Source organism: Pezoporus wallicus, unplaced genomic scaffold (assembly GCF_028554395.1).
Source record: "Pezoporus wallicus isolate ANWC-B61680 ecotype Strahan unplaced genomic scaffold, APGP_CSIRO_Pwel_v1 contig_3017, whole genome shotgun sequence".
Taxonomy (NCBI): domain Eukaryota; kingdom Metazoa; phylum Chordata; class Aves; order Psittaciformes; family Psittacidae; genus Pezoporus; species Pezoporus wallicus.
The window spans coordinates 1,366,111-1,393,706 of NW_026638957.1; the positions used below are offsets into that span (position 1 = coordinate 1,366,111).

At 40.2% G+C, this 27,596-nt stretch overlaps 1 protein-coding gene across 4 annotated transcripts in view; it reads right to left on the bottom strand.

Annotated features, from left to right (window-relative positions):
- Nucleotides 1-4,877: 4,877 nt before the first annotated feature.
- The window catches only part of KCNK10 (potassium two pore domain channel subfamily K member 10), an 85,268-nt gene continuing 62,549 nt past the window's right edge, over nt 4,878-27,596 (bottom strand). For all 4 annotated transcript variants that reach the window (XM_057413424.1, XM_057413423.1, XM_057413420.1 and 1 more), the window contains 3 exons: nt 12,885-13,071; nt 9,629-9,771; nt 4,878-7,790 (listed from right to left, as the gene is read on the bottom strand). In XM_057413424.1, the coding sequence (XP_057269407.1) occupies nt 7,167-7,790; nt 9,629-9,771; nt 12,885-13,071 (954 nt within the window). In that variant the 3' untranslated portion in view covers nt 4,878-7,166. The remainder of the gene's footprint in view (nt 7,791-9,628; nt 9,772-12,884; nt 13,072-27,596) is intronic.

The following is a 27,596-nucleotide window of genomic DNA, read 5'->3' on the forward strand; positions in this document are numbered from 1 at the left end:
ATGCTTATAGGGGAAGAGACAATTTGGAAATAGATGGGTTTTGGAGAAATATGTTTTGACTTATGCAATTAATACACAACAAGTAGAAAGAACCAGTATGGACTGTGTAGCATGAACAGCTTATAAAGAGTAGCACAAAACCAAGGGAGATATTTTTTTTCTCAGTCCAGAGGTTTTTTTTCCAAGGGAAGGCTCAGCCATGGGGGGTCTCTATGTACACTGTATAGAAGTATCAACTATGCTTGCAGGAAATTTTTATCACCCTCATTTACTGACAAAAGAACCACAGTGCAAGAGTTTGTACCCTCTGCGAGTACACTGTGACTGGCCTGTGTTGTAGTTTCCCAAGTTGACAGAAACAAGACAAGGCAGCAGGGGAAACCAAGGCCTCACATAGAAGGTAGTCAACATGAAGACACCAAAAAAACTGCAAAAACACAAGAGAGTTCACAGTAAAAGACAACCCCAACTCTCTCTGTGCTTCCAAAGGTCAAAAGAGCTTCAGCTCCTCTCTGCATAAGTAACTTCTTCCAGACATCCTGGCAAATAATTTCTACAGATAGAGACTAGGAAAGGGAAGTGGTGCATCCTCAAACCTCTGCTTCTTGCTTCTCTACTGACTGGTCACCAGATGCAGAAACGTGGCTCAGCACAAGTATGGCTGGGAGTTTGTGCTTCTCTTCTGAAACCAGCCCAGCTTCCCAAATTAGAGATCCAGAAAGCAACATAATCTGGATTGTCAACCAAAGAGAAAAGGCAGGAGTAGCAAAAGAAGCAAGAAGGTTCAGGAACAGTGAAATTACCTGCAAATGCACTGTTTCCACAATAACCCACAAAAGGGAAACTTACAGCTCCTCTACTCTTGATGGATGATAAGACAACAGAGAGAAAAAAAAACAACAGGAAAAGGGGTTTCATCATCCAGAAGGTCTTTGTTGCAATTTCTTTTTTTCATTTTTGTAAAACATTACATCATAAAATAAAGATAATAGCAGCAAAACTTATCAAGATGGCACAAGCACATTCTGCTCGATACCCTGGTAATGACATTTATGGAATTGTCCCTTTTCTGAAAATGCCTTTATAAAGCACTATAAAATCTTATGGACAGAGAGTAAGAGGGACAGAGACAAAAGTGTAGATAGAACATGCTTGCAAGTAGATTTATTGATTGCTTATACTATAATCTAAAGTTGATCAGGAAAAATAGGTCAGCATCCTACCAAAACAGTTTCCCAAAATTTTAAGGAAGTTCTTTTCAATTGCAGGGCTGAAAAATCACTGATAATGAGGTTTCAGCCTCATTATAACCACAAGGTCCAGATCAAATTCTGTTAGAACATTGAAAAAAATCCATTTAAAACTACATTGAAACCCTGGCCTGAATAAATTTAAATTGCTGGTAAGCTGTGATCCAGATACAAATCCTGTCTTTTTCTAATTATAGCTACTACATGTCTCCGTGATCTGGGAAACTGCTAAATGGTAGTCTGAAATCTGGTATGTTTGGCTTACATCTCACAACAGGCACTGTAAGCTTTCCTCTTTAAGCACCCAGCTCTCACAAGGGAAAAAACGAGTGTGTGTGTGGAATATATTTGAGAGATTAAAGTGTTCTCTCTCACATGCCAAATATCACCTGCCTGTGATTTGCTCTCAAGGACCTGAGCCAAGGAAAGCAGATCCTATTTGCCTCAAAAGGCCACCTGCTAGAGATACGTTCGCTTTCCCCTGAAAGCACTGCTACTTCCTGGTGATAAGACTCAGCTCAAACGTGACCTGTAACCAAAGATGAGAGAGCACAGAATTTCACATCTACCTGCATGGAGAGTGAAGGCATCGCCACTAAATCCACATGCAAGAACCGATTACATGGGCCGTGCGAAGGTTGGACATGTGCACATGTTCACTGGGGACCTTTTTTAAACTGGTGTCTGAGAACTCACCATGTTGTGGATAAGACCTGTCTTTAGAGTGACCTTCTCAACCCAGCATGATTCAGCTCACAGAGCATGTGCTGGCTAAATCAGAACTCCAAATTAGCTTTCACAACTGCTTCCTCAGTTGTTTGATTTCAACAGCATTAGGCAATAATCTAACATCATTATGTACTTCAGTTGCACTGGCAGGAGGAAAAAAAACATATGGTCCAGCTCAGCAATGGTATTGAGGAGAATGATTGCTACTGATAGTAAAGGAATTGGGGACTTTGGGAAGAATTAGGCAACCTAAAGGAAATTTCAGATCTGCATTGTTTTGCTGCTATATTTCAGGTAACTAGTTTCATACATTAATCTGCAAGCCTTTATTTGAGTTTCATAGATTTGTGTTGATTTGCTTTGTGTTATCACTGATGTTTAATTGCTAGGAAACTGTTTCTAAGGCTGGCCTTACCTGTATTTAGCACTGATATAATGCCATCCCAGTAAGTGTAAATGGCACTATAGAGATGAGTCAAAACAGCAGGTTTTTGCTCTAAAAAGCTTAGAAATAATAAACTAGCTCCACTTTACTGCACTGATTTGATGGGGACAGATTTTGGCCTTAGATTAAACAAAACATAGTTCAGAACAAATAAATGTACAAGAAGGGCTGAAGCAGTTCCCAATCACGTTTCAAATTCATACCTATTTAGTAGAAGACTTCTTGTTCTATGTCAGTAGGCAGCATAACATAAAGCTTGAGTTTTGCCTGTTATTTATTTTTAGTGGATGATAGGAAAAGTGAGACCAGCAGACATCACGCAACCTGACAACACAAATACACCCCTGAGAAAACCAAAGCTGGCAAACAAACACCCCATTTACAGCATAAACACAAACTCTCCAGGAAAATGCAGGGTTTTTAAGGACGGGGTTTTTAACACCCTGAACTCACAGACATATTTTATTGTAGGTTAGAAAATTTTGTAGAAAAACTCTGGCATAGCTCATTAATGGCTTTGGAAGAAGCAGACTTCTACTAGAGACATCATAAAGCCAGACAGCAGAAGCTCAGATGATTTATAATTTCATAGCAACGACCAAAATCAGATTTCATGAATACAAATCACTGGTGGCGGTTATTTCCTGTTATTTCTAATAACATTTATTAGAAATAATGTTCCCTATTAAAGGATAATGAAATTCAGAGACTGCCACATGGATGAAGATACAAATCTTTTCAAAACCACTCATGCAAAACCTGCATAAGTCCAGTGGTGGTTCAGGAGGATCCCCAAAGTAGCATGCCAGAATTCTCCTGCACAAGACAGAAGAAAGTGGGTCTGCAGAGCTGAAAACTGTAGGAGAAGAGAATCTGAATTGCCCTCTGTTTGTGAAGGCTGTGGCTACAGACATTCCATGTTTCCTTTGTTATTTCAGGTCCCAGTTCCCATGTCAAGCCACGTTGTGCTCAAGGCAGAATCTGAGAGTTAAAGTCACTATGTCACCCTTTTGGTTAGCTTTCTATATTCAGGCTGCTGTGAAAGAGTGTAATTTAGAACCATCGGATGTGGTTCAGACTACCTTTTTCTAAAACTTTCAATAATGGTGGAGCAACCCCACTACACATAGCATCACAAGTTTTTATAAGCATTAGTAAATGCCAAAGGATGAGAATTTCAGCCATAAAGACAATACGTGCTTGAACAGAGATTCTCTCTCAAGCTGTTGCATACAACTAAAACCAAGGGATGGCCTTTACAAGGGGAGAAGAAATTTAGGACATTAAAATGTCATTTTAGTTGTCAGGCATTTCTGTTTAGCCCCCTTTGCAATACACCATTTGCACTTCCCATATTATAATAAAAAGTATGTGTATTGAGGTATTTAATAGGCAGTCATACAGAAGAATTTACTCCAGTAGCAGACTGGCAGCTTTCTTAGCAAGTTTCACAGACATAGAACAGGAAAGGAATGAAAGAGAGCATTTTGCTTTCATTTAAAAGGTCATCAAATGCTCTGTTCAGTATCTCTCTGAAAGTTTATTCAGCATTACCCTTTTTCCCTGAAACTATCATATCCCAAATCAGGCACTGCTGAAGACACAGCTGAGAAAATGTAGCTCTCACGTGGCATGGACAGGCAGAGACTGGAGTGAGGCACGCACATCATCAGATAGAATCTGGACAGAATCAGACTTAGAAAGTTTAGAGATAAAAATATGCTAAGCTTTCATTGTCCTATTCCAACAGAGCAAACAGTTTTGAAGTTGGCCACCAAACCTTGCCTTCTCACTTTGTCCATGTTGACCTGTTTTCCATGTTTTGCCCACTGTCCAACTCCCTGCTCACACAAACAAGTCCTGCAAGACAGACTTTGCTTTCCCTGGCCCTAATCAGCAGAAATGCTCTGGCTGTAACTATGCCTTATATTTCACATACAGGAAATATCCTTAGAGCTGCCTGTGAATCTCTGCAGGACTTCTCCATTACAGGCAAGCATTTCTTGTGAGAAGAACTCAGTTGAGGAACAAATAACACCACATGCATGATGTTAGTTTTGGCATTTAGTAAGGAGAATTGTTAGCACAGTCTATGTGTATTGCATGCTTCTCAAGTCACATGAGATACTTCTGTGCACCTGATCCTTCATACGAGTACATCCAAGTATACTTCAACCATCCTGGTACTATAGAGTTAGCACAAGATGATTCACTGTATTTCTGGGAGGGACTTCAGATTTACTTACAGGGCACTAGGCTGAACTTCATCCCAGGCCTACCCAAAACCAGGAACAACAGGAGGGCTAAAGGACTCCAGTTCTTGAACAGACCTGCTAGTGTCTGCCTGTGGCTTGAGGAGGACAGAATCTGGAGGTAGGATCTGAGAATGGTCACAAGCTGCCATCTGCATCATTGTGAAGCCGCAGGGCTGCATGGCAGGGCTGCAATTTCCAGGACCCACAGCAGCTCTCAAGTCAGATGAAACCTTCCCTGGGACTGGGCTTACTGCCCTGCCTCAAGTAAACTAAAGCCAGAGTACAGCACCTCACCTTAAGAGATTCATTGGTGAACTAAGCAGAATTCAATTTCTGTTGGATTTTATTGAGTTAAATCAATCCCAAATGACCTGAGATTTTTTAGACCTTGTTTTTTCATCCTTAATTTTTGACAGATAATGAAATTAGAAAGATGATATTTCAAGGGAAGTGAACCAGCAGACAGAACATACTAAGAACTTCTTTCTCCCACTGCACTAGTAGAATTTGGCTCACTTCTATGAATAGTTAAAAGTCAATTAGATTTGCAAGTATGTATACTCAAAATTTGCATTTGCATGGCGGCCATGCTTCTCTTCATAGCCATGGCAAACACGTATTCTGGTGACTAGTTAGATTTTGAGTTGGCTCATTGTGCACAAAATCTCAGACACTACCACAGAAAATGAAGCATGCATTTTTGTGTACATAGACATGGGCAGGCGATTCCAAAAGTCTGTGTCTGTATAACCTAAAGTGCCTGTATGTTTGACTAGCTTGTAAGGATTGGTTTGTCTCTGACATCTGCATCCATGTTTACTTTATTTTTAAGCCTACAATTTGAATTGCAGGAATAGTTAGGATTTTGTGAAGGCGCAGGGAGAGCATCATTGGTACAAACGTGTAACTCATCTCCCGCATGCAAAGTCTTCTATCTGCAATGGTAAACATAGTAGCCGACAGGCTGAGGCTACTCAGGTGAGTTTTGCAATTCCCATTAATTACTTTGCAGCCTTTTCTTTGAGTATTCACTGTGAAGTCTAGGGACATTTGCATTTCTTATATCCATCAGTCCAGGATTTTTTTTAAATTCCCACAGTTTGGTTACATTTCACTTTAGTCTAGAAATGCAGGGAGCGCATGTTTAGATTTTATCAAGAAAAGAGATAGTAAATGTCAAACAAAGGTAGTACCTGAAAGGAAATAAAGCAATTCAAAATACTTGTTTAAAAAGTTACAAAATATGACAGCATTAATGGCACTTAAAGCTATGAGCACTTAAAAGATTACCACCGTATTTTTCTCAACTTCTTTTCCTAAATTTCTTTTTTCTTTTTCCCTTTTTTCTTTTCTGAGATTGTGACTCAGCTTATGTCTAAATCCAAACCCAGCAAAAGGGGCAGAGAGCCCTGAGATTCTATAGTTGCCCTGGCCCTCATGTGGATAACGTATATGCTTGATGTCTATTTTTAAAAATTCAGAATCAGCTACAGAGAACAGCAGTTTGCTGACATGCAAAAGCTAGAGCTTTCCTTCTGCCTTCATAGTCTTACAGCATTAAAATTGAATATTTTTTTTTTCAGTGGTAGAAAGTATGAATGAGAAATTCTTTTAAAAAAGAACCACTGTTTTTTACACCTAGCCAAATATCATTAATGTTTCTCTTCTTTTAAGCAACGTAGCACAAGATGTTGCACTTTCTTCATATGAAACTTCCTGCTGTGACATTACATCGAGTATTTCTTACATGAGAAAAAAAAAATCCATTTGTTTCCTTTCCTGTTTTGTTTTTTTTTTTTTGTCAGTGGTTATGAGAAATACCCGCAGAGTTATTTGGGGTTTTTTGTTTGTTTGTTGTTAATGAAAAGAGCAATCCGACCCTTAAATGTGTCTGTGTTGTTTTTTCAAACCAGCACCAAGCTGGTGCTGTGTCCATGGACATTCTTTTGGAGGTTAGAAAGATAATGCATCTGTTTCAAAAATGGAAAAAAAAAAGTTAATCTAGAAATCTAGCTTGGATCACGTGCCAAAATGTAAACTAAGCCTTACTGAGAGTTTCTAGTTCACTCCGATCATTTCTCCTCTTTTCAATCACCAGGGGAAGGTTTTATGGATGCATACTCCATTAGAAAGATACACTTTTTCATCCCTTTGAAAGGCTCTTCTTACGTAGCTGCCCTTTGTCTAATAGTAGACCATGGCAGAAGCACTCTGGTGATACTACCATGGTTCTATCCCTTCATTTGTGTCTTACCCTGGTAATTTTATACAGGCTGAAATTTCCATGTGCGTAGCTTTCTGTTGCCATTCTGCAGTGCTGTGTTCCTGATTTGTTTTGGCAGAGCAAGCTTGAGTCTTTATGGCACAGTGAAATATTCTTTGATGCTATATAATTCAGACTGAACAAGGAGTTTGTATAAGGCACGTGTCTCAATATATATATGTATATAAAACCACTAACATTGTTAAGTCAAGCATCTTTTACATTTAATTTCTGTCTTCAAGTAACACTTTGTTTTCGTGTTCCCTTTCTTTGGTTTCATTGGGGATCACTCCATTCTCCAGGTCTGAGTGCTGCTGGATGCAGTTGGTCAGGACTGCAGTGCTAGAAGAGTTCTCAGAATTACACATCTTCTCTGTCTCCTCTTCCTTTTTTTCTTCATCCAAGGAGTAGTTTCGGAAGGTCTCATAAATTTTATGCACATCCTCAGGGATAGTCTTTTTGAGGTCTTTATTTTTCCTTTTGCTCATTTTAGCAGATGATCCAAACTTGTTAATGATGTTGTCCTCAGATGCTCCCTGCCCGTGCTTGTTGAGCTGATCTGACCCTTTAAGGCGCAGGTTGTTAGGTCTGTTATTGATGCTTTCCTGAGATGAGGCTTTGAAGCGCCCTGCTTCCAAGGCAGTAAAGACAGAGCGCTTCTCTGGAGAGAGCATGTCTAAAGAGTGGGCTCGCTGGTCCAGGCCCAGGCGCCTGCGCTCCATGCTCCGGATGGTGGCTGCCCGCTGAAGTTTGTCATGGATCTCCACACTCAGCCGCCTCCGTGTCTCTCTGAACTCAGCCGTCATGTTTGCTTTCCACTCCGCTGCGTGGGCTTTTATTTCTCCAACCTTTATAACAACAAGAGACAGAAATGAATAAAAAAAAGAAAAAAAAAAACAAACCAAACCAAAAAAAAAAAAAAAGAAAGAAACACAACCAAAACCAGGGCTACAGCCTTTCCTATACAATAGCAGTGCAAGCACTTCCTTCTCTGGCATGAAATCACAGACCAGTCCCACCTCCAGTGCATCCATCTGGACCCAAACTTCGGGATCAAAGTGGTTATACTGGGCAAGCTGTAAATGTACCAACTCATTACTGGGTAATGTCTTATGTGGCATAAACCTGTCTGCCTGTTTCACGTTTTGCCACCTCACACATTTTATAGCAGTTATGTGATGGGGGGTGTTCACACTAATAATCCCCTCTTGGTTAAGAAGAAAATTCCTGACTTATAATGTCAGTGGAGATGGCTGGGACTAGGGAAAATTAATCACATACAGAGATATACCAAATGTGCTTCACAACAGCACAACAACCAGGATAGCAATGCAGTAATGTATTTTCCCATATTGCTCATGGATGGAGCTGTTCAATCCCACTAAAGGTTCTGTTCAGTGCCAATTAATGTTGGAAATACCTGTTAGATAATTGTAAGTGGTCTGCTGACTGATCCAGTCTACAGTCTTAAAAGGAGGTTTCAATCGCATAACTATCCAAATACCACCCTCTCAAGCCAGCTGGAGGAGTTTTCAAAACATATTCTGTATGGGCACCATAAGCAAATCCTCAAATATCTCACTGCTTTGATCTGTTTTACTCCTTTGCATGTAATAGTGTAAGAATAAAGCTAAGAACAAAGAACCTCCATGGCTACTGAATTGAGTAACTCGGGTTCTGCATTCAGTGATCCCCAAAGAGGTCATCTTTGATTCCTCAGGCCAGATGACCAAGTATCCATTTAGCACTTCATTACTGATGGCAGCAAGCATGTCACATCCACCATGAGATACCAGATTCACACCTCTAGGTGCCTGCTGATGCTCAACCTGACAGCCAAAATTTCTGTTAAGCCCCCTTTTATCAATGGAGATGCAAAGAGGAGGCACTGGGCCTCAGGTCGCACAGAGGACTTCATAAGAAAATAACCAGCACTACCCCTCTGCCAAACTTTGTCTATGCCTGTTCTTTGCTTAACCCTGCCAGGTTAGTTTTGCTGGTAGTGCAGGAGGCGATTGCCTTAAAAACTGAAATTCTATTAACATCCTCCCCAACAGTCTTCAGCTCAGGAGTCATGCAATTGCTTACTATTGTCCAACCTTGTCTTTGTATCATGGAAGACATGCTCTGAGTTAATTTAATCATGTTCTCCCCAATGCTGAGTACTCAGTTTCTTCAATTTTAAATAGTACAGTACTCAGTAAGGGGCCTGAATCTAAACCTTTATTCAGACCGTATTCCCTGGCATAAGGAAAAGTAGAAAAACTCAATATAAATCACTGTTTTGAAGGCAGATTCTTGTTTCTTAAATGAAGAGAGACAATTAATGTCTTCAAAACCCACGCATCTCCAATTTTTAAGGGGAGAGCATTAACATTCTTAGCACAATTTTGTAGCTAGTTTCAGAGTGAAGACTGGCCTTTCTTATTTGATAATTGCAATCCTACTGATGTGTTCTGTGTATTTGGTAGTACTGGTAGAGGTGGAAGAACCTAGGTTGCTTCTGTTGCTTCTTTTCCTCCCTAAAGATCAGAGCGAACTGGATACCAAAGGCAGCCAGTGAAGTAAACCATGGGGAACATTGAGCACTGGTCATGCAGAGAGGCATCCTTCTTTAGGACAAGCAGGAATCAAGCACTTAAAGCTCTCATAAAATGAAAAATCACTGAAAAATGACTAGTCATACCTCTTCTTTTGTCTTCTTGGACAGGACTCTTAGCCAGTCTCCAATCATACTCAGGACAGCAGCAAAATAGGCAAGGCCAACAAGGATCCAAAACCACACTAAGGGTTTATACCACTCCCGGTAATGGATGTTAGAATTTCCTCCTGAAATAAGCATATACTTATGCTTAGGAATCATGAGATGCCAAAATTATGACAAAATAACTGCAATTCTGAGAAATGCCTGGAAGTATTTCTTGACTCTTGCCAACACCACTGTAGTTCTAATAATAGCCAAGAGGCCTGTCAGATGGGAGGAACACAGTCTGTTCTCAATTTAAGACTTGTCAAAATTATCTATTGTTCTGCTGCTATGAGACTTGCCAGAGCACCTAGTAACCACTTTTCTTCGATTACGCATATTCTGAAGCAAGTCTGAAATTCCTACTTTGATAGTACCTGCAACAGCATGAACACATTCTCAAGAAAAAAGTTTAATACAGCTAGCCTTCCTTATTCTAAACTGCCTGCAGCCTGGTAGCTGAGAAACTTTACAGTTCAGCTCCCTCAGGTTATAGTTCCATATTTTATGGGTTTAGCCTCAGGACTGAGAGACCTATATGCAGGAGAAAGAAAAGTATCTTCCTCTCCAAATCAGGATGCCTGACAGAAAGCCAACTGTCCATCAGCCCTGAGAATAAGGATATACTGTCTGCTTGGGTATCAGTTATAGGGTTGTATTCTCTGAGCAGTGACTTGAGAGGAGATACAGATCAAGTGAAGCAACAAATACCCTATACGGTCTTCATGCAAGTCTTGAGATGAGGTGACATATCTAAAGAACTACAAAGAGCCTCAAATAAATGCAGTAGCAGCCACACTGCTGCCTACCACAGAGCAGAGTAAGCTTTTTCAAAAGAAAGCAAATACAACCTCACATTTGAGACTCCCAGCCCTATCACAGTGCTATGCACAGTGCAAGAATGAGAACCAGTGAGAAGCAGGCACAGCCCTGAGGTGAAGTGAACAAGCAACAGAGTCTGCTCAGGCCCATGAGCACAGCCATATCCTTCAGTGCAGGAGAACAAACACCACCTTGGTGGTACCTGTGTAAAACCTCTGCCTGAAGAGCAAGTCTACCAGGGGACTCAGGAAGAAGATTGTGTATTTCCTGGACTCCAGCCTTGATTAGACAAGAGCTAGACATCAGAGGGATTCTAGGATTTCCCCTCCATCAGCAGACAACGCAGTTCAGCATTTACCCCAGAGCTTTTTGCAGTCTGAGACATTCCCAACTCTGTGATTTTATCCAGACTCAGTATGAGTGTACATACGGTGTTTGAACATCCCCATGGAAAGTCAGACATCTAAGAATTAGCAGGGTCCCAAATACTGGGTTTGATGATAATCTCTTCCCATAGACTTCATGAATCATTTTCTTTTTCCCAGTCTTTAAGAGTGTGAAACAATGGGAGGTGGGAGCTGCTGTTGCTACAGTACAACGAGGCTCTTCTGATCATATGTGTCCCCGAGGAAACCTGCTATAAAACAGATTGTCTAGGTCTATCTTACAGAGTAATCAGGCAGCTGAGAAAGTATGAGACCACTTTTTTTCAGCCTATCAGATATTCTGGTTTTTTTTCAGGCTCCATCCACAATTTTATCTCCATCAGTAGTACAAAAACCTTCCAGTCTGCCAAGAGCTGGAACATATTCTAGGTGGAATAAATCAGTATAGCTCCATTGATGCTGTTTTGCCCAATACAGTGTAATATTTTTTTATTTGATGTTGAAGAGACAGAGATACTGAGAGACTAAAGTGACAGAAAATAAAAGTGACAGAAAATCTGCCCCAAAACCAGCAATAAAACCCAAATCTCCTGGTGATCACCTGCCTTAAACTCTTATCATGAGATTGCCTCTGAAGTTTTTTTATTCAGGATCATCTATTTGATTTTTGAAAAATCCTGGTTGTTAGTAGCCACCCAGCTGCGAATCATATTCTCCTAATCTTGCTGGATATAAGCATTTAATGTTCAGAGTTTGGTTGTTGTTTTATTTTTACTATTCTATTATTAAAAAAACCACACCAATACTGAAGTGTGATATGCTTCAGAAAAAAACTGTAAATTTTTTTTATTTCACACTGTGGTACCACAAAGACAGAGCTTCACCACAAAGTGAGCTTCTCTTCACATTTAAGAGGTTAAAATGGACCAAGCTCAATCATTTCTGCATCTGAATGCTTGTAAAACACCTCTTTTTCATATCTGGGGCCTTCTTTGTTCAGTGCCTTTTTTTCCTCACTAATTCATGTCTTCTATACCACTATGTCATAAGAAAGGATTAGAGTCTTCTCTACAAAACGACTTGTCTGCAGCTGTTCAGCAAAGAAAACTACATATCCCTGTAGTTTCATTTGATGTTTTTAACCCATTTGTATTTCACTGATAGGATGTAACAAAACAGTAGTGTAATATGGCTATAACACGGGGATCTTAATGCCTTTAATTAGGACCACTAACAACAGGAATGAAGAGTAGAGGTCATGCAGTAATGGGGAAAAAAAAATCCACTTATTTAACCAACTTGTTAGCAAAGCAGTTGTATGGGGGGAAAAAAAATCTCATCTTTCCAGCCAACAATCTTGACTCCCTCTTTGGAAACTGATAAGCATGGGTATTTTTAGTTCCTGCCATCACTGTATTAATCTTGGAGAGTATCCTCCTAGCACTGAGATGCATATCCCATCAGTCCTTCTCTTCCTGCATGAGTCTTCCTTAACAAGGCAACTGCAATGTCAGACTTTCTGACAAGGTTAGAGAATGTAGTTTCTGAAAAGCTGCAGCTCCTGTAGTAGCAGCCACTACTGTGTTCAATAAGATTTCACCAGCCCTATGGCTCAGCCCTACTTTGTAACAGCTTCATCCATTCATCATTTTGGCTACTTGCTTCTGCAGTCAGGCTCAGATTGAGCCCTAATGGACTAATACAAATCTTGAATCCAATGGGAGAGTAATTTGACTTGTGCATAATTCATTGCCCCATAAAGGATAATCAGGGCTTCCCATGCTCCCATTATCTACACTGATGAAAGCTTGTAATCTGCAGATGCCAAAACACCTGGATCTTAAATCAACCTGGTGTCCTATTGCACAGTAACCCCAACAGAAACACCTGGAATATAATACATTACGAAAAGCCTCCTCTCTATACCAGAAAACCAGTTCTAAGAAGCAATGCTTCCATGCACAGTGGCTAGGATGGAAGCTGCTCACCTGCTACAAAGTCACCGAAGCCAACAGTAGTCAGAGTGACAACCACAAAGTAGGTGGACTCCAAGGCTGTCCATCCCTCGATGTGTTTGAAGATAACTGCAGGAATGGTCACAAAGACAACGCAGCCTGCCAGGATGAAGACAATGGTAGAGATCACCCGGATCTTTGTTTGACTCACTTGCTTTTTCTAGAAACAGGAAATAAAAAAAAGAAATAAAAAAAAAAAAAGGAAAAAACTATATTTTTGAGTGGATTTCTGGATCAGTCACATACCTTGTAAACAGCAGAGTGATTGTGCTGGTGTCATCTGGTATACCTCTTTCTGCCTTCTTTGAGCTTATTAGATGGAATACAACCTTCCCTTCCCTTTAGTGAGAGCCCTGCCTGGGTAATTGTGAACCTCTACCTCTGGTGCCAGAAAATTATGCTTCCCATTATCCATGCACTAGGCAGTTACTAACTGCTAAGAAACAAAGGCTGGAAGAACAGCCCTGAGCTCCAGAAAGGCTCCAGTACACTCCAGCTTCAATGTGTAAGAAAAAAATGCACATTCATATATCCATATCACATATCCATACATATCCATACACCTACACTGCTCACCAACATCAAGCATTCAACAAGCATGACCAAGACTAAAATGAAAATAAACCCTTTCTTTCCTGTAAAAAAAAAACAGAATTGAATGTTAAAAGTATCAATAATTCATGGGTTGGTTTTCCACGCTCAGAATTTCATTCACAAACAAAGTTAAAAAATAGATAGCTGTATTATCAGTTTACTTCCGAAATCAAGGATTTATGTCAAATACCAAACAACCTGAGACAAAATTACCTACATAAATCCACACTGGAAAGCTCTTGATCAAAGAGTATGTGGGTTACTGGCTGCTGTAAACAGAATACAAATATAGGCAGTGTAATTGCAACATTTTACACTCCTAGATCATATAGACTCTCAATTTATTTAATATAAACTTAGATTTGTTTCCAGTAATATTGGTGCAAGCCTGGATTAATACAATTGACTCTGGCATATTTATTGCAGATATTCTCTGCTGTAAATAAACTCAAAATTCGATATTTTCACAAGAAACCTGGAACTTACTAGATATCTTACTGTGGATTGATTACAGTTGCAGGGTAAATTCTGTATTTATCCTGGAAAAGGAATGTGGGTGTCACAGGAAGTCGCATACTTTCAAATTAGTTTTCCAAATCAAGCATCTTCTTTAACCCAGAAATGTGATCTATTTTCAGATTAGAACATGGCCAAGACAGGAAATAAGGTCTCAGAAGATATCTTTGTAATATACAGAAGGGATATTGCCTGAGCTGGTTAATATCTAACCAGCATGTGAACAGTACTAATGCTTCCACTAAAGCACAAGCATTTCTTTTAGAGTGTAACATCAGACTCTCATGAGGTGCTCATCTGATCTGGGAAGCTCTGCATTTAGAACCCAGGTAGCCATGTTTCATAGATACTTTTAGTTCCAAAACTGAGATGATCCCTACACTTAATTTTTTCTTTTTGTGTGTGCGCATTGCACATTGTTTTCTGCATCTGGCTGATCCTATATTTAAATAGGATTAGCAATATGATGCCAAAAATAAGGTTAATCCAATAAAAAATATGGAAAAAACTGCCACTGGAGTTCCAAGATGAAAAACAACGTGAGAATACAAAACCTGCCTTGACTTGTTATTGCCTTTTTTTCTGGAGTCATTTTGAACAATTTCCTAAATTCCTAAAGGATGATTTAGCTTCCTTAAGAGATAAGGATGCATGTTCATAATAGCAGGATTTCAGACACACTGTATGTGGTGAACGGAAAACAACTGATCCCATGCATGTTACATGGTGTCTTATACCAACATACTCACTTTTAGTCATGGAGGACTAGGATTTAACCAAGCTGTTGTTTACTTATTAGTGTGGCCACCATGACTTGTTGAATTCTACTAAACGCTCCAGTTTCCTGATACATAAAAATGAAATGGCAGACACCTTGCTCCACTTGAGGTTAGGAGGCATATGCAGTGCTGTATAGTACCAGAAGTCCTCAGACAAAAAGTATTTTGGAGCTGCCAAGCACTACAAGGAAAGCAAAGTTATGCAGAGTAATCCTTCCTCCAGTCCCAAACCGTAACATTAAAATTCTGTGTCAGGATTGTCTTTCTCATGGTAGAAACAGGAGTGGACAAAATGGCCTGTAAATCAGTACCAAATGTACTGCAACACCGGTAAGCAGCTGAGCAACTCCAGCCAGGCTAACACATCCTCTGAGCCCATTTTGTGGCATAATACAGAGTTTTCTAGACGTGTCAAAATGAGACAGTAAAAGAGGCCTTTCTCCAAGAAAAGTAGTTCATCTCATAGCAGTTTCAGTAAAATGAAAACACTTTAAAAATAGATGTTTTCTATTGCCTGTTTTTTTCCCTTCTAGTTCTGTTTTACTAACAAGTTTTCTTGGCACTGAAGAAGCAGATAATTTGTAAGATATTAATCAAATATAAATAGATGAGTGCCTGCTAACAACAGAGACTTCAATTTAAACCACCTAGAGCTAATCTGGAAAAGACTAAAGGAGGAATCAAAGAAGAAATTACAGTTTTCTCTTATATATTCACTTATGGGGAGGGGTCATTTCCATTTACTAATGAAGGTGCTGATTTTTAGCATTTAGCTACCTTGAAAGTAGGTAAACAGGCAGTACCACTGACATAGAATCATGGAATGGCTAGAGTTGGAAAAGACCTTAAGATCATCTAGTTCCAACCCCCTGCCATGGGCAGGGACACCTCACACTAAACCATGTCACCTAAGGCTCTGTCCAGCCTGACCTTGAACCTTGAACACTGCCCGGCATGAAGCATTTACCACTTCTTGGGCAACCTGTTCCAGTGCCTCACAACCCTCAGAGTAAGGAGCTTCTTCCTTATATCTAACCTGAACTTCCCCTGTTTAAGTTTAAACCCACTACCCCTTGTCTTATTGCTACAGTCCCTGATGGAGAGTCCCTCTCTGGCATCCTTGTAGGCCCTGTCCAGATTTTGGAAGGCTGCTCTGAGGTCTCCACACAGCCTTCTCTTCTCCAGGCTGAACAGCCCCGATTTTGCAGCCTGCCTTCATATGGGAGGTGCTCCAGCCCCCTGATCATGCTGATCTCTAAGCAACACCACTCATTACCAGTCTCCAGTTGGACATTGAGTGATTTGACCACAACTCTCTGTGTAGCTATCCAGACAATTCCTTATCCACCAAGTGATCCATTCATCAGATTTGTATCTCTCCAGTTTAAAGACAAGGATGCTGTGCAGGACAGTGCTGAACGCTTTGCACAAGTCCAGGTAGATGACGTCAACTGCTTTGCCCCTATCTATCAGTTCTGTAGCCCCATCATAGAAGGCCACCAAATTGGTCAGGCAGGATTTCCCCTTAGTGAAGCCATGCTGGCTATCACCAAGCACCTTGTTGTTTTTCATGTGCCTTAGCATGCCATCCAGGAGAATCTGCTCCAAGATTTTGCCAGGCACAGAGGTGAGACTGACTGGTCTGTAGTCCCCCAGGTGTTCTATTTTCCCCTTCTTGAATATGGGATCTATATTTCCCTTTTTCCAGTTGTCAGGAACTTCACCTGACTGCCATGATTTTTCAACTATGATAGACAGTGCCTTAGCAACTTCATTTCCCAGCTCCCTCAGGACACACAAATGGATTTCATCAGGTCCCATGGACTTGTGCACATTCAGGTTCCTAAGATGATCTCAAACCTGATCCTCACCTACAGAGGGCCTAAGGTCTTCATTCTTCCAGTCTCTGCATTTGTCTTCCAAGACTTGAGCAGCATCATCTTGCTCATATTCATTTAAACAACCTACTGTCAACCAGCTCTAGTGCCAAGAGGGTGAGCATAGATATTACCATGAAAGTACCCTTATCAGTAGAATTCTGTTCTTATGCATCTTTTCCAGCAAGAATTGTGACTTCTTTTTTTCCTTATTTTCTATTACATACATGGGGGTCTTACCAGGTTTGATCTTATCCAATAATTTCAAGAGTAAAAGAATTTTTTTTTTCCCATCTTCTCTCTGATCCTAAAGATCAAAGCAGATAACTGGATTCATTTACATCTTCTGTCCTTTTCATGTGAATTAATCTGGGCACAACTTTTCTAACCTGGCTGTTGACAAAAAAAAAAGGACCAAACAAGGTTATAAATTTCCCAAGCTGAGACCACAGGGATATAGCATATTCCTTCAAAAAAGGAGTAGGAGACACTAAGTATAGGAACAAAGGATGCTAGTAATTTATCAGACTAGACTATATTCTAAATATATGGAACATACATATTTCCATGAACAGCTTATTTCAAACATGCTTATTCCAAGATTTTGTAGTGTCACCTCCCATTTCACAATACTACTCAACCAAAAATAGCACTGGAACATTTGCCGTTTCACAGTGAGCTCAGATGGTTCTTCCATCTTCCAAGCATTTTCTTCACTGAATTGCTGACAAATATCCCCAAGACTCCAAGCAAGTTGTTTATCTTTTTGGCTAGATAAACAAAGTCATATTTTTAGTGCTAGTATAATGTGCCTGCATGGAACATGCTGTCATCATCTGTCGCACAAGGCTTTGCATTTTGGAGCATTCTGCCAAAGAAAACACATTTCTTTAACATTTCTTTTGTCCCCTTCACCTGCTCTTAACTTTTATGCCCTTTTCTATGCTGCCAACAATTCTTGGAACAGATTGTCTCTGCCCATGCACTAATTAAACAGCTTGTTAAATCACTTTCTCTAGATCAAAATACTAAAACAAGAGGAAAGCCAGTCTTTGTACTCGAAACGTAAAGCAGAATACCACATATATCAGTTCTATTATTCTATCTTTTTTCTCAGCCACAAAAGTGAGGTATGTCCTTAGTCAAAACATTTATGCCAGGCTAGCATAGGCAGTGCAGGTAGTCATACGCTCACACTGCTTGCCTTTCAGCTCAGTCAAATGCAAGCCAGCCCTGGACCAGAGCCTGGCACATACCTCAGCAGGGTGTGAAGCCAATCTCAACAGGCTGTACAGAACGACCGGCACAGCACTGGGCTCCTTGATGATCAGCGCTATGGTTGAACCAACCTCAGTGCTGCCTATAACTGTCACTGTGGATTTCCTTCCTGCTTGCATTACTTCAACTCCCTTCTGAGTTACACCAGTATTCCCTTCTTCCAGGGAGTGCAAGAATGGGTTAATAACAGTCATTCTACATCACTTCCCTGTACCTGAATGGATAATCCTGGTTTTGGTCATTGTTGAGTCAATACTTTCATTCATCAGTGCAATTCAAGGGAAAAAAAAATGCAGTTATGCTGGTGCAAAGAAAAGTGCCATTCAGCAGCAAACATAGATTTATGAGCATCTGCTCAGCATCTAATTAAAAAATGCACTGAAACAGAGAAAGACAATTAGTGTAGCTAGATCAATGAGTGATCTAGTTATCTATTGCATGACATGGCCAATTCAAAAGACCTAGCAAGAAAAGGAAAATTTTACTTCATGTTAGAAATATCTCTTCTTAGCAGGGAGGAGAAATTAAATATCTTTTTTTTAACCTCTGTTTGGGCTTTTATTTTTTTTGTTGTTATTTGTTTTGTTTTCGTCCTCTACAGTGGAATAAAGCATCAGGATTCCTTCAGAACATTGTCCCAGTGATAATGTATGTAACACCAGCATTTGTAAAGTTAAAGTGGGTAGTTTGTTGGACTAGATATTGAAAGGTTAAAGAGTGACCTTTTGATAAAGGGAGTAGATCTTTAGACTGGACTTCTTATATCTGTTTCTGGACTGTAGTTTTTAGTTTTTGCTTAGTTTCAAATAACCAATTGAGCAGCCTTCACTTGCCCTTCTCAGGTATAATAGCATATATCATCCTCTGCAAGAAATTCTTGCAGAAGCCTCTAAAGTATATTTTGTATTTACCATGAGATTTCTTATTAACACTATAAAGACTGCAATATTTCTGTCTTTCTAAAAAAAAACCCACTATTTGTGACTAGCCAAGTAACAAAACAGCGTTCTCTCAGGTAACTGGCCCACAGGGAGTGAATTTTACTCTAGGTGGGATAAAGATCCCAGAAGAGTGGAAAGAAAGTAAAAGGAGGAAGTCAGAGCAGCAGCTCCATGCAGAAATAAGGAAAGAGTGGAAAATGCCTCACCCCTAGTAGTGTCCCTCCACACCACAATTCTCCCCCTGCTCCTCCGAGCCATCTCCAACATTTTGTAGGAGCTGCCACTGCTTACCTGCAAAGGTAAAAAAGGAAGGCAGGGAGCACCTTCAAATGGAAAGGTCTAGCATAGGGTGAAGGGTGTATCAAATACTTTTTCCCATGGCTCAAAACAGTTTTTATTGCCACAATGACGTACATATGTGCCAATGAAAAATATAAACATTTGAATTGCAATAGAGGGGTTAATAGAACAGCTTAACAGTCCTGAAAGGTAACATAACTCTAAATTTGCCACCTCCATCCAGCCTGTTCATAACTTTGAAGTAGCCTCCTTCAGTGAAAACAGCACAGTCCTTATGCCTGGGATGAGGCACCATGTACAGGTACCCTCATGAAATAATTTCCATCTATTTCAAGATCCATCATACCCTCTCATTCACTCTCTGATGGTTCCCTAAAGGTTGTCTAAAAGAGTTTTGAAGGATGTTTTGAAGAACACTAACTAGAATGGCTCTATGTATTTATTGAGAGAGATAAGGGATCAACAATCACTGTATTAGGAATGATTCTGTGTTGCAGTTGCATTTCTGTATTGCTTTTCATTTACTACCTGTACTGCAAACATAAACAATCTTGAGGTTAGGATTATTTAGGATACAAATCAGGTTTTCAGAAATGACAACACCTGCATCAAAACCTTGGCACACAGGATTTGGTATTTCAGCACTGTACTGTGAGAAACAGCAAAGTTTCCACAGCAGTATGACCAAAACTTTAGGCAGGGTAAAAACAAGAGGAGAATATTCACTATTAGTGCTTAGGTAAGGGTTTAAATTTCAGGATGATGATTGAAAAGTTTGTGTGTTCTTTGGCATTTATCAGCAGCTTCCACCAAAGCACCTTAGCTTTCAAGCTTCATACAGAGTATCTAAGGAACCCTAGCTGCTCCGTAAACTCTTAATCATGCTTTCAGCTTGTCTTGTGTTCCGTGAGACCTAATTGCTTGAGATTCTTGGGGTTTACTTCCAATGAACCTCACTGCAACTAAAAGCTATGTGACTAATACTAATTTCAGCAGGAAGCAGGCATATATAGTTTTACCCTATAAAAATAAAGTAGATGGAGAAAAGCCCTGAAGATAACAGAGGATCTTGAATTTATATACTTCATCAGCTGCACTCTACCCACAATCAGAAAGCAGTGCAATAAAAACTGCTTCCCAAATGAAAAGTGAACCATCACAATTCTCTGTAATACAGACAGATACCTGAACAGTAATAAATAAAGCCCTTGTATGAATCACGAATTCCTGACTAGTTTTTGTACAGTATTCTGGTTTTAAGAGCTGTAAAATACTCACTGCTGCAGTTCAGTGACAAGAGTATGACCAGTAAGAAGAATTATTGAAGACTTCAACCTCTAATAATTTTAACTAATGAAGAAACAAATAATGAAAATATATTAAAAGGCCTCACTTAAAATAGGTGAAACAGTGCAAAGTTTCTTATGAAGGGCCCTGTAGTCAACAGCTACACTATGCAGTGCTTAACATTCACAGAAAGAGGTGTGACAGTAATACCAGTGATAATTAGTTTGTGGAATGAATTTCAGTGCATACTGTGTTTCAGTTTCAGTGCACTGGAGATGCCTTGAGATTTCCAGGTAACGTTGTACTTTGGATTTCAGCTAGTTTTAAAGCCTAGTTTTAAATCAGTCTTTCTTTCTCTGTTTATACTATCATCTTTTAAGCGAGACTGATTTGATTCTAAAATTGGAGCAAATATTAGTGGTGTTGACATGTTCTCCCTTCTTAGAGCTGCTGCCTTCTCTTTGTAGCAACACCAAGAATGCATTTTCAACTACCTCCAGGCTCAACACTTCCTGGGGTTCCCTTTAGAGGCAGAATCACTTTAAGACCTTCATGATTCTCTCTTTGAAGTTGCCTCAGGCTGATGCTGTACTTGTTGCAAGCCTAACATTGTTGATAAAACCAAAATATTTAAAAGATTTTTCAGAGATTTCAGGTTCTGAAATTTAACTGTTTAGATTAATATTAACCCTTAAATTACATGCCAATTTACAAGTGGTTACTGACTTGCAGGATTAAAGGAAGATGTGCTCCACAGCCAGTTCACCTAACCTTAGACTCTAAACTTATACTCAGCAGCAAAGACCAGTGGATATGAAAAAATCAGCAAAAGGTTTGCTGCAGTTCAGTTACTTTACCTGAAGCAGATTAGTTATAAACATCACAAACTGAATTAAATGCCTAATTAGAGGAAATAAAATGCCAAAAGCTGGGATCCATATATTTTGTCATGAATTTTTAAGTACTAGCATATTATCTCAGCACTGTGAAGAAAAAGAAGCTTTCCTGCAGCTCAAATATACTGAAAGGGAAAGCGATCCAAAGACTAAAACTAGCGTATTCAAGACCATAGCACAAGTTAGCAATTGAACCTAAAAGAGAATTCAGAGACAAATTAGGTTCTGGTGGATGAAGAGTCACTTTATTCAATGAAGTCACAGCCTGCACCCTTAGTTATTTAGTTCACCCATAAAATTATCATTTGTCTGTATCTTCTATTGGCACTGGAGCACAAGGACAGCTAAAGCAGGTAATGATCAAAAAGCAAAAAAAAAAAAAAACCTTCTTGCTATCATTCCATCACCATAATTAAACCGCCAATTAGAAACATAAAAAAAACACAACCCAGATGTGGCCTGCAATATCTCCAGCAGAGAACTACTTCAGAGAGGACTGTAATTTTACCACTCCTGCCTTTCATCCTTCAGTTCAACTTTGTGAGAGTCTACAGTCACACTTCTGCCATTGCTACACATACTACAGTGAATTGTCAAGATGGCTCTGCATCTGGACAGCTTTACATCCCAAAAAAAGCAATTAGAACAACTCTTGTTAAGGGCACTGAAGGAGTCTAGACAGGGAGAAGCAGAGAGAGGACATTTGTAGAGTACTGAGAGACTAGCAGTCCTCTTTGTAACAGATATGTTTCTGATGAACTTGAGGACACAGCACCCAGAGTTTTCCAACCTGAAGTAAACATCTTGACAATGAAGTCCTGGATTTCAGGAATTCTCATACATTTTGACTTGAACAGTTGTCAGACAGTATTTGTTTAAGAGGACTTAAACATGCTTCCTTGCCATACCCTGTTGTTTTCTGCAGAGTGAAACTGCTTTTCAAGAGGATGGAGGGAAGAGCGCCCCTGTCAGAAGTGATTCACAACCCACTCCAGTGTGGTGGGAGATTCATTGTTTGAATTTCCATATGCTTAAAAAGTAACTGTTCTGAAGTCTAGCTTTCCTGCGGAGAGCACATCAGCCTTAACTTGCTATAAACAAATGATTCTAAAGAGTCTAACACCTCAGCGCTGACTGTGTTTTTAAAGACAGTTTCTTTTGGTCTAAATAAAGTTTGATGCGGAGGACAAGCTAAAATACACAGAGGCAGAGCATTTGCTGACTGGTGCATCCATGTATTCTAGCTGCTGCATATTGCTCTTCCAAGCTGCTCTTTCTGCCATGCTGTTTGTGTAGAGCCTATGCAGTTGCTGCAATTTCTGGATTCTTACTCCACATGCATTCCTTGATCTCACTTTTCTCATCAGCTAACTTACAAAAAGATGTCTTTGGATTTAAAGAAGAAGAACTGAAAATTAAAATGCTCAATAGATTTGTAAGGTATTGCTGGCATGCACCAAAGTGTATCTAGATTTTCTTATAATTCTAATGTTCTAAAGTCCATTTTTAGCCAAATATGCTTTATCAGGATTAGGAAGGATTACACAGCTCTTTCTGTGTATTAGTTAGTATTTGTCTACATATGTATCCATAAATTTGGTGTTAACTAACTGCAAAACTCAAATCTATATCTAGGTTTTGTTTTAATTCACCCCTAAATTTCAGGATGCTCAGATTTGAAATGTACATTCAGGTGCATACCTACTTGAAATATGTAGCACGTCACTAACCTTTTCCCCTTGGATTATGGAGGCTTCATTCTGCTCACCATCCTTGTCTTCCAGTTCAGAGAGCTGGATACCCAGAGAACAACTAGTCTTACTATTAAATACTGAGGCAAAGAGGCATTAAATGCCTCAGCCTTTTTCTCATCCTTTGTCACCATGTTTCCCCTGAATCCAATAAAGGATGGAGATTCTCCTTAGCCCTTCTTTTGTTTCTAATGTATTTATAGGAATATTTTTAATTGTCTTTGAAAGCAGTAGTGATATTAAGTTCTAGTTGGGCTTTTGCCCTACTAATTTTCTCCCTGCATAACCTCATGACATCCTTGTAGTCCTCCTGGGCAAGTGTTTATTTGCTCCTACTTCCCCATTCTTTCAGCAGTGTCTTTGCATCAGCTTTACTTAATTTCTGTTTTTCTTCCAACCTTTCAGCCTCCCTTTGTTTTTAATTTCCATCTGGCTTCTTCCCTCCAAAACGTTCTGCTTCACAACCAGCCTGCTATTTGATACTATCATGTGCTTTTCTCTGACTACGTATTTTCCTGGCCATTTAAAAGCACTGTTTACAAATCAGTGTTTGACAGAATTTTTGTACACTGGGGTTCTGTTCCTGGCTGGCTTCTATGGTATCAAAGTACTAAAAGCCAATAACAGAACATAATTAGATCTGTCTTTACTGCAAAAGAAAGAAATTCTTACTAGATTATGGAAATAAAGGATTTCTTTCTAGTGGGTAACTTTTTATATTTCTCAACCATTTTTTTCTGTGGTGAAAGTGACCCAGAAAATTGTAAGGCTGAGCTCTGAACACTGAAATTACACTCATGAATCTTGTATCATTTTGGAATAATGCTGTATGCACCAGTAGGTTGAGTTTCACACCCATTCTGAGAGCTCTGTCCAGAGACAGCATGCCAGCAGGTGGCAGATTGATCATTGCCCTGGACAGTTCCCCTGTGGAAGTTCTTGAGTGATTTATCTTTTTTTTTTTGTTGTTGTTAAATTATAGCTTTTTTCCTTACAGAAAAACACAATGAATAATACTACATTTAAAAAGAAAAGTCAGGGTGTTAATTTCCTCAGCGAGTTTTTAGCAGCTGATGTAATACACACTGATGATGGCTAATAATGAAAAACAATAAAAGGAAATAAAAAGAGGTTATGTTGGCTTTTGGTTTATTTTGATTAGATGCCAGGAAGTGTAGAGGAAACATTTCTATCAATCTTCCATTAACTTAATCTGCTCAGAAATGCAGGTGTCCGGCGGTATATTCAGAATTACAAATAGGACCTTACTAGCTAACGTATCACTTAGATTGTAACCCATTTACCTATTAACCATGTACCAGATTTTGAGTTCAGTAACAAGAGTGCAGATCCAGAATGATTTCACTAGTTTACCTAGGCAGTGATATGGATTTAAATTTCTGGCTTTGGGAATAATCTCATCTGAAAGTTTGATTCAGCTGCCAAAACTGATGCTGATAGGGGGCTGGAAGAGAATATGCAGGGTGGGAGCTGCCTGGCATGAAGCAGTTGGGATCCCTGGGCTATTTCATTACCCTATGGAAAGAAGAAATAAAGATGGTACTTTAAGGAAACCTCAAAAGGATTTTTTGCTGAGAACTCATACACCAGTCCCGCACTGGAGTCTGGTACAGGTTTGATGTGAGCCAAGGGAAAGGAGGAGGGAGAACAAGGAAAGAGATAATAGAATACATGGATAGACAGAGGGGAGACAAAGAAAAAATACTATTTTTAGTGTTCATCCTCTGCACAGTTACTCTTCTGTACAAAGTTTCTTTCCCAGAATTTGTTTTCCATCCATTTTCAGATATGGAATTTATAAAGACGATACTGACACTTGTACAGTAATGAAATCAGAGAAGCCAAAAATCCCTAAAAAGAAGTGGAATCTCTAAGAGGAAGAGTAGCTAGGGTAGGTCTGATGTATTCAGAAAGTCAAACAAAAAAGTTAAGGAAAGATAAGGCTTTGACAGTTGAGTAAAGAAAGCTTTCCACCAGTTCAGTGGGACTTCTCTAAACCCTGCCACAGCCCCAGACCCATCTTCAAACTAAGAGCTACTTTTCCTAAGACTCTTTCAAGGTAATGCGTATTGCCACCTTCCAGGGGAAAAAAAAATAAAAATAAATAAATAAATAAATGTGCATCATTTTCATTACATATCTCTTAAATCTAGAGGTAAATAGGTTCTCTAAGCTGAAAGACAGGTAGCAGATGTGACTGTTCTTACAAGTCCCTGGTTCACAGAATCACAGAATCCTAAGGGTTGGAAGGTACCTCAAAAGATCATCTAGTCCAACCCTCCTGCAAGAGCAGGGTAACCTAGAGTACATCACACAGGAACTTGTCCAGGCGGGCCTTGAATATCTCCAACGTAGGAGACTCCACAACCCCCCTGGGCAGCCTGTTCCAGTGATCTGTCACTCTCACAGTAAAGAAATTTTTCCTGATGTTCACATGGAACCTCCTGTGCTCCAGTTTACACCCATTGCCCCTTGTCCTATCACTGGACATCACTGACAAAAACCTAGCTCCATCATCCTGACACTCACCCTTTACATATTTGTAAACATTGATGAGGTCACCCCTCAGTCTCCCCTTCTCCAAGCTAAGGAGTCCCAGCTCCCTCAGCCTCTCCTCATAGGAGAGATGTTCCATTCCCTTAATCATCTTTGTAGCTCTGCGCTGGACTCTCTCCAGCAGGTCCCTGTCCTTCTTGAACTGTGGGGCCCAGAACTGGACACAATATTCCAGATGCGGCCTCACCAAGGCAGAGTGGAGTGGGAGGAGAACCTCTCTTGACCTACTAACCACACCCTTTCTAATGCACCCTAGGATGCCATTGGCCTTCTTGGCCACAAGGGCACATTGCTGGCTCATGGTCACCCTCCTATCCACCAGGACCCCCAGGTCCCTTTCCCCTTCACTACTGTCCAGCAGGTCAGCCCCCAACCTGTACTGGTACATGGGGTTGTTCTTCCCCAGATGCAAGACTCTACACTTGCCCTTGTTGAATTTCATCAAGTTCCTCTCCGCCCAACTCTCCAGCCTGTCCAGGTCTCGCTGAATGGCGAGACAGCCCTCTGGTGTGTCAGCCACTCCTCCCAGTTTAGTATCATCAGCAAACTTGCTGAGGGTACATTCAGTTCCCTCATCCAGGTCGTTGATGAAAGTATTAAACAGCACTGGTCCCAGCACCGACCCCTGAGGGACTCCACTAGTCACAGACCTCCAGCTAGATTCTGCCCCACTGACCACAACTCTCTGCCTTCTTCCTTCCAACCAGTTCTTGATCCACCTCACTACCTGATCATCAAGCCCACACTTCCTTAGCTTATCTATGAGGATGCTGTGGGAGTATCAAATGCCTCACTGAAATCAAGAAAAACCACATCTACCGCTCTACCATCATCCATCCACCTAGTTACTTGCTCATAGAAGGCTATAAGGTTGGTCAAACATGACTTCCCCTTGGTAAAGCCATGTTGGCTGCTCTTAATGACCCCCTCATCCTTGATATGTCTAGAGATGGTGTCAAGAATAAGTTGTTCCATCACCTTTCCAGGGATAGAGGTAAGGCTGACCGCTCTATAATTACCCGGGTCCTCCTTCTTTCACTTCTTATAGACTGCTGTGACATTTGCCATCATCCAATCCTCAGGCACCTCACCTGTTTCCCACAACTTACCAAAGATGATGGAGAGTGGCTCAGCAATGATGTCCGCCAGTTCCCTCAGCACCCACAGGTGTATTCCATCCGGACCCATCGATTTATAGATGAAGTTCAGTGAAGTGTGAGCTGTTTAGACAGGCACTGTATTTCTGCACATAGTCTATTTTCTTGAGACATGAGCTTCAGAGATGCAGTGTTGCTATCATCCACATCTCTGGCACTCACATCCCTGTATTGCACTGTGCCAGCTGTGTTGCCATACCTATCCTCAGTGTCTTGGGGTAAGCCAGAGGAGTGAAAGCAGTAACCAAGCAGGAACTGTTCACAGTTGCTTCACCTCAGAAGCCAGAAAATCCTGGCGTGCCCTCAGAAGCATGTTATGCCCAGTCTGAATGTATGTAGACAAAACTGCACGATGAGGGAAGATATGTCAGTTATGCTCATCCCATCTACTTCCAGTGAGAATCTGAATACTTGTTACAAGGTTTGAATAAAGACTATCTGAATTTAGCCTATATTTAGTCATTATAATGACAGCAGCTGTATTCTGTAACTGTGTACTCTGCCTCTGGAGTGCTTTCCTTTCTATCTTGGATGCTTGCAGCCTCTGTGTGTACAGAGCAAGCCAAAAGAATGGGGTTTGTTCTGCTGTTTATTATAGAAACAGTCTCAGGTGGTTCGTAAGTTCCCTCACACAGGTAAGATAACTGCTACTTTTAGGGTTTTATGACACCTTGGAATGAATATTTAATTCCTGCAGTGTCTGGAAAGTTTTGCCAGATGAAAATCATTTAT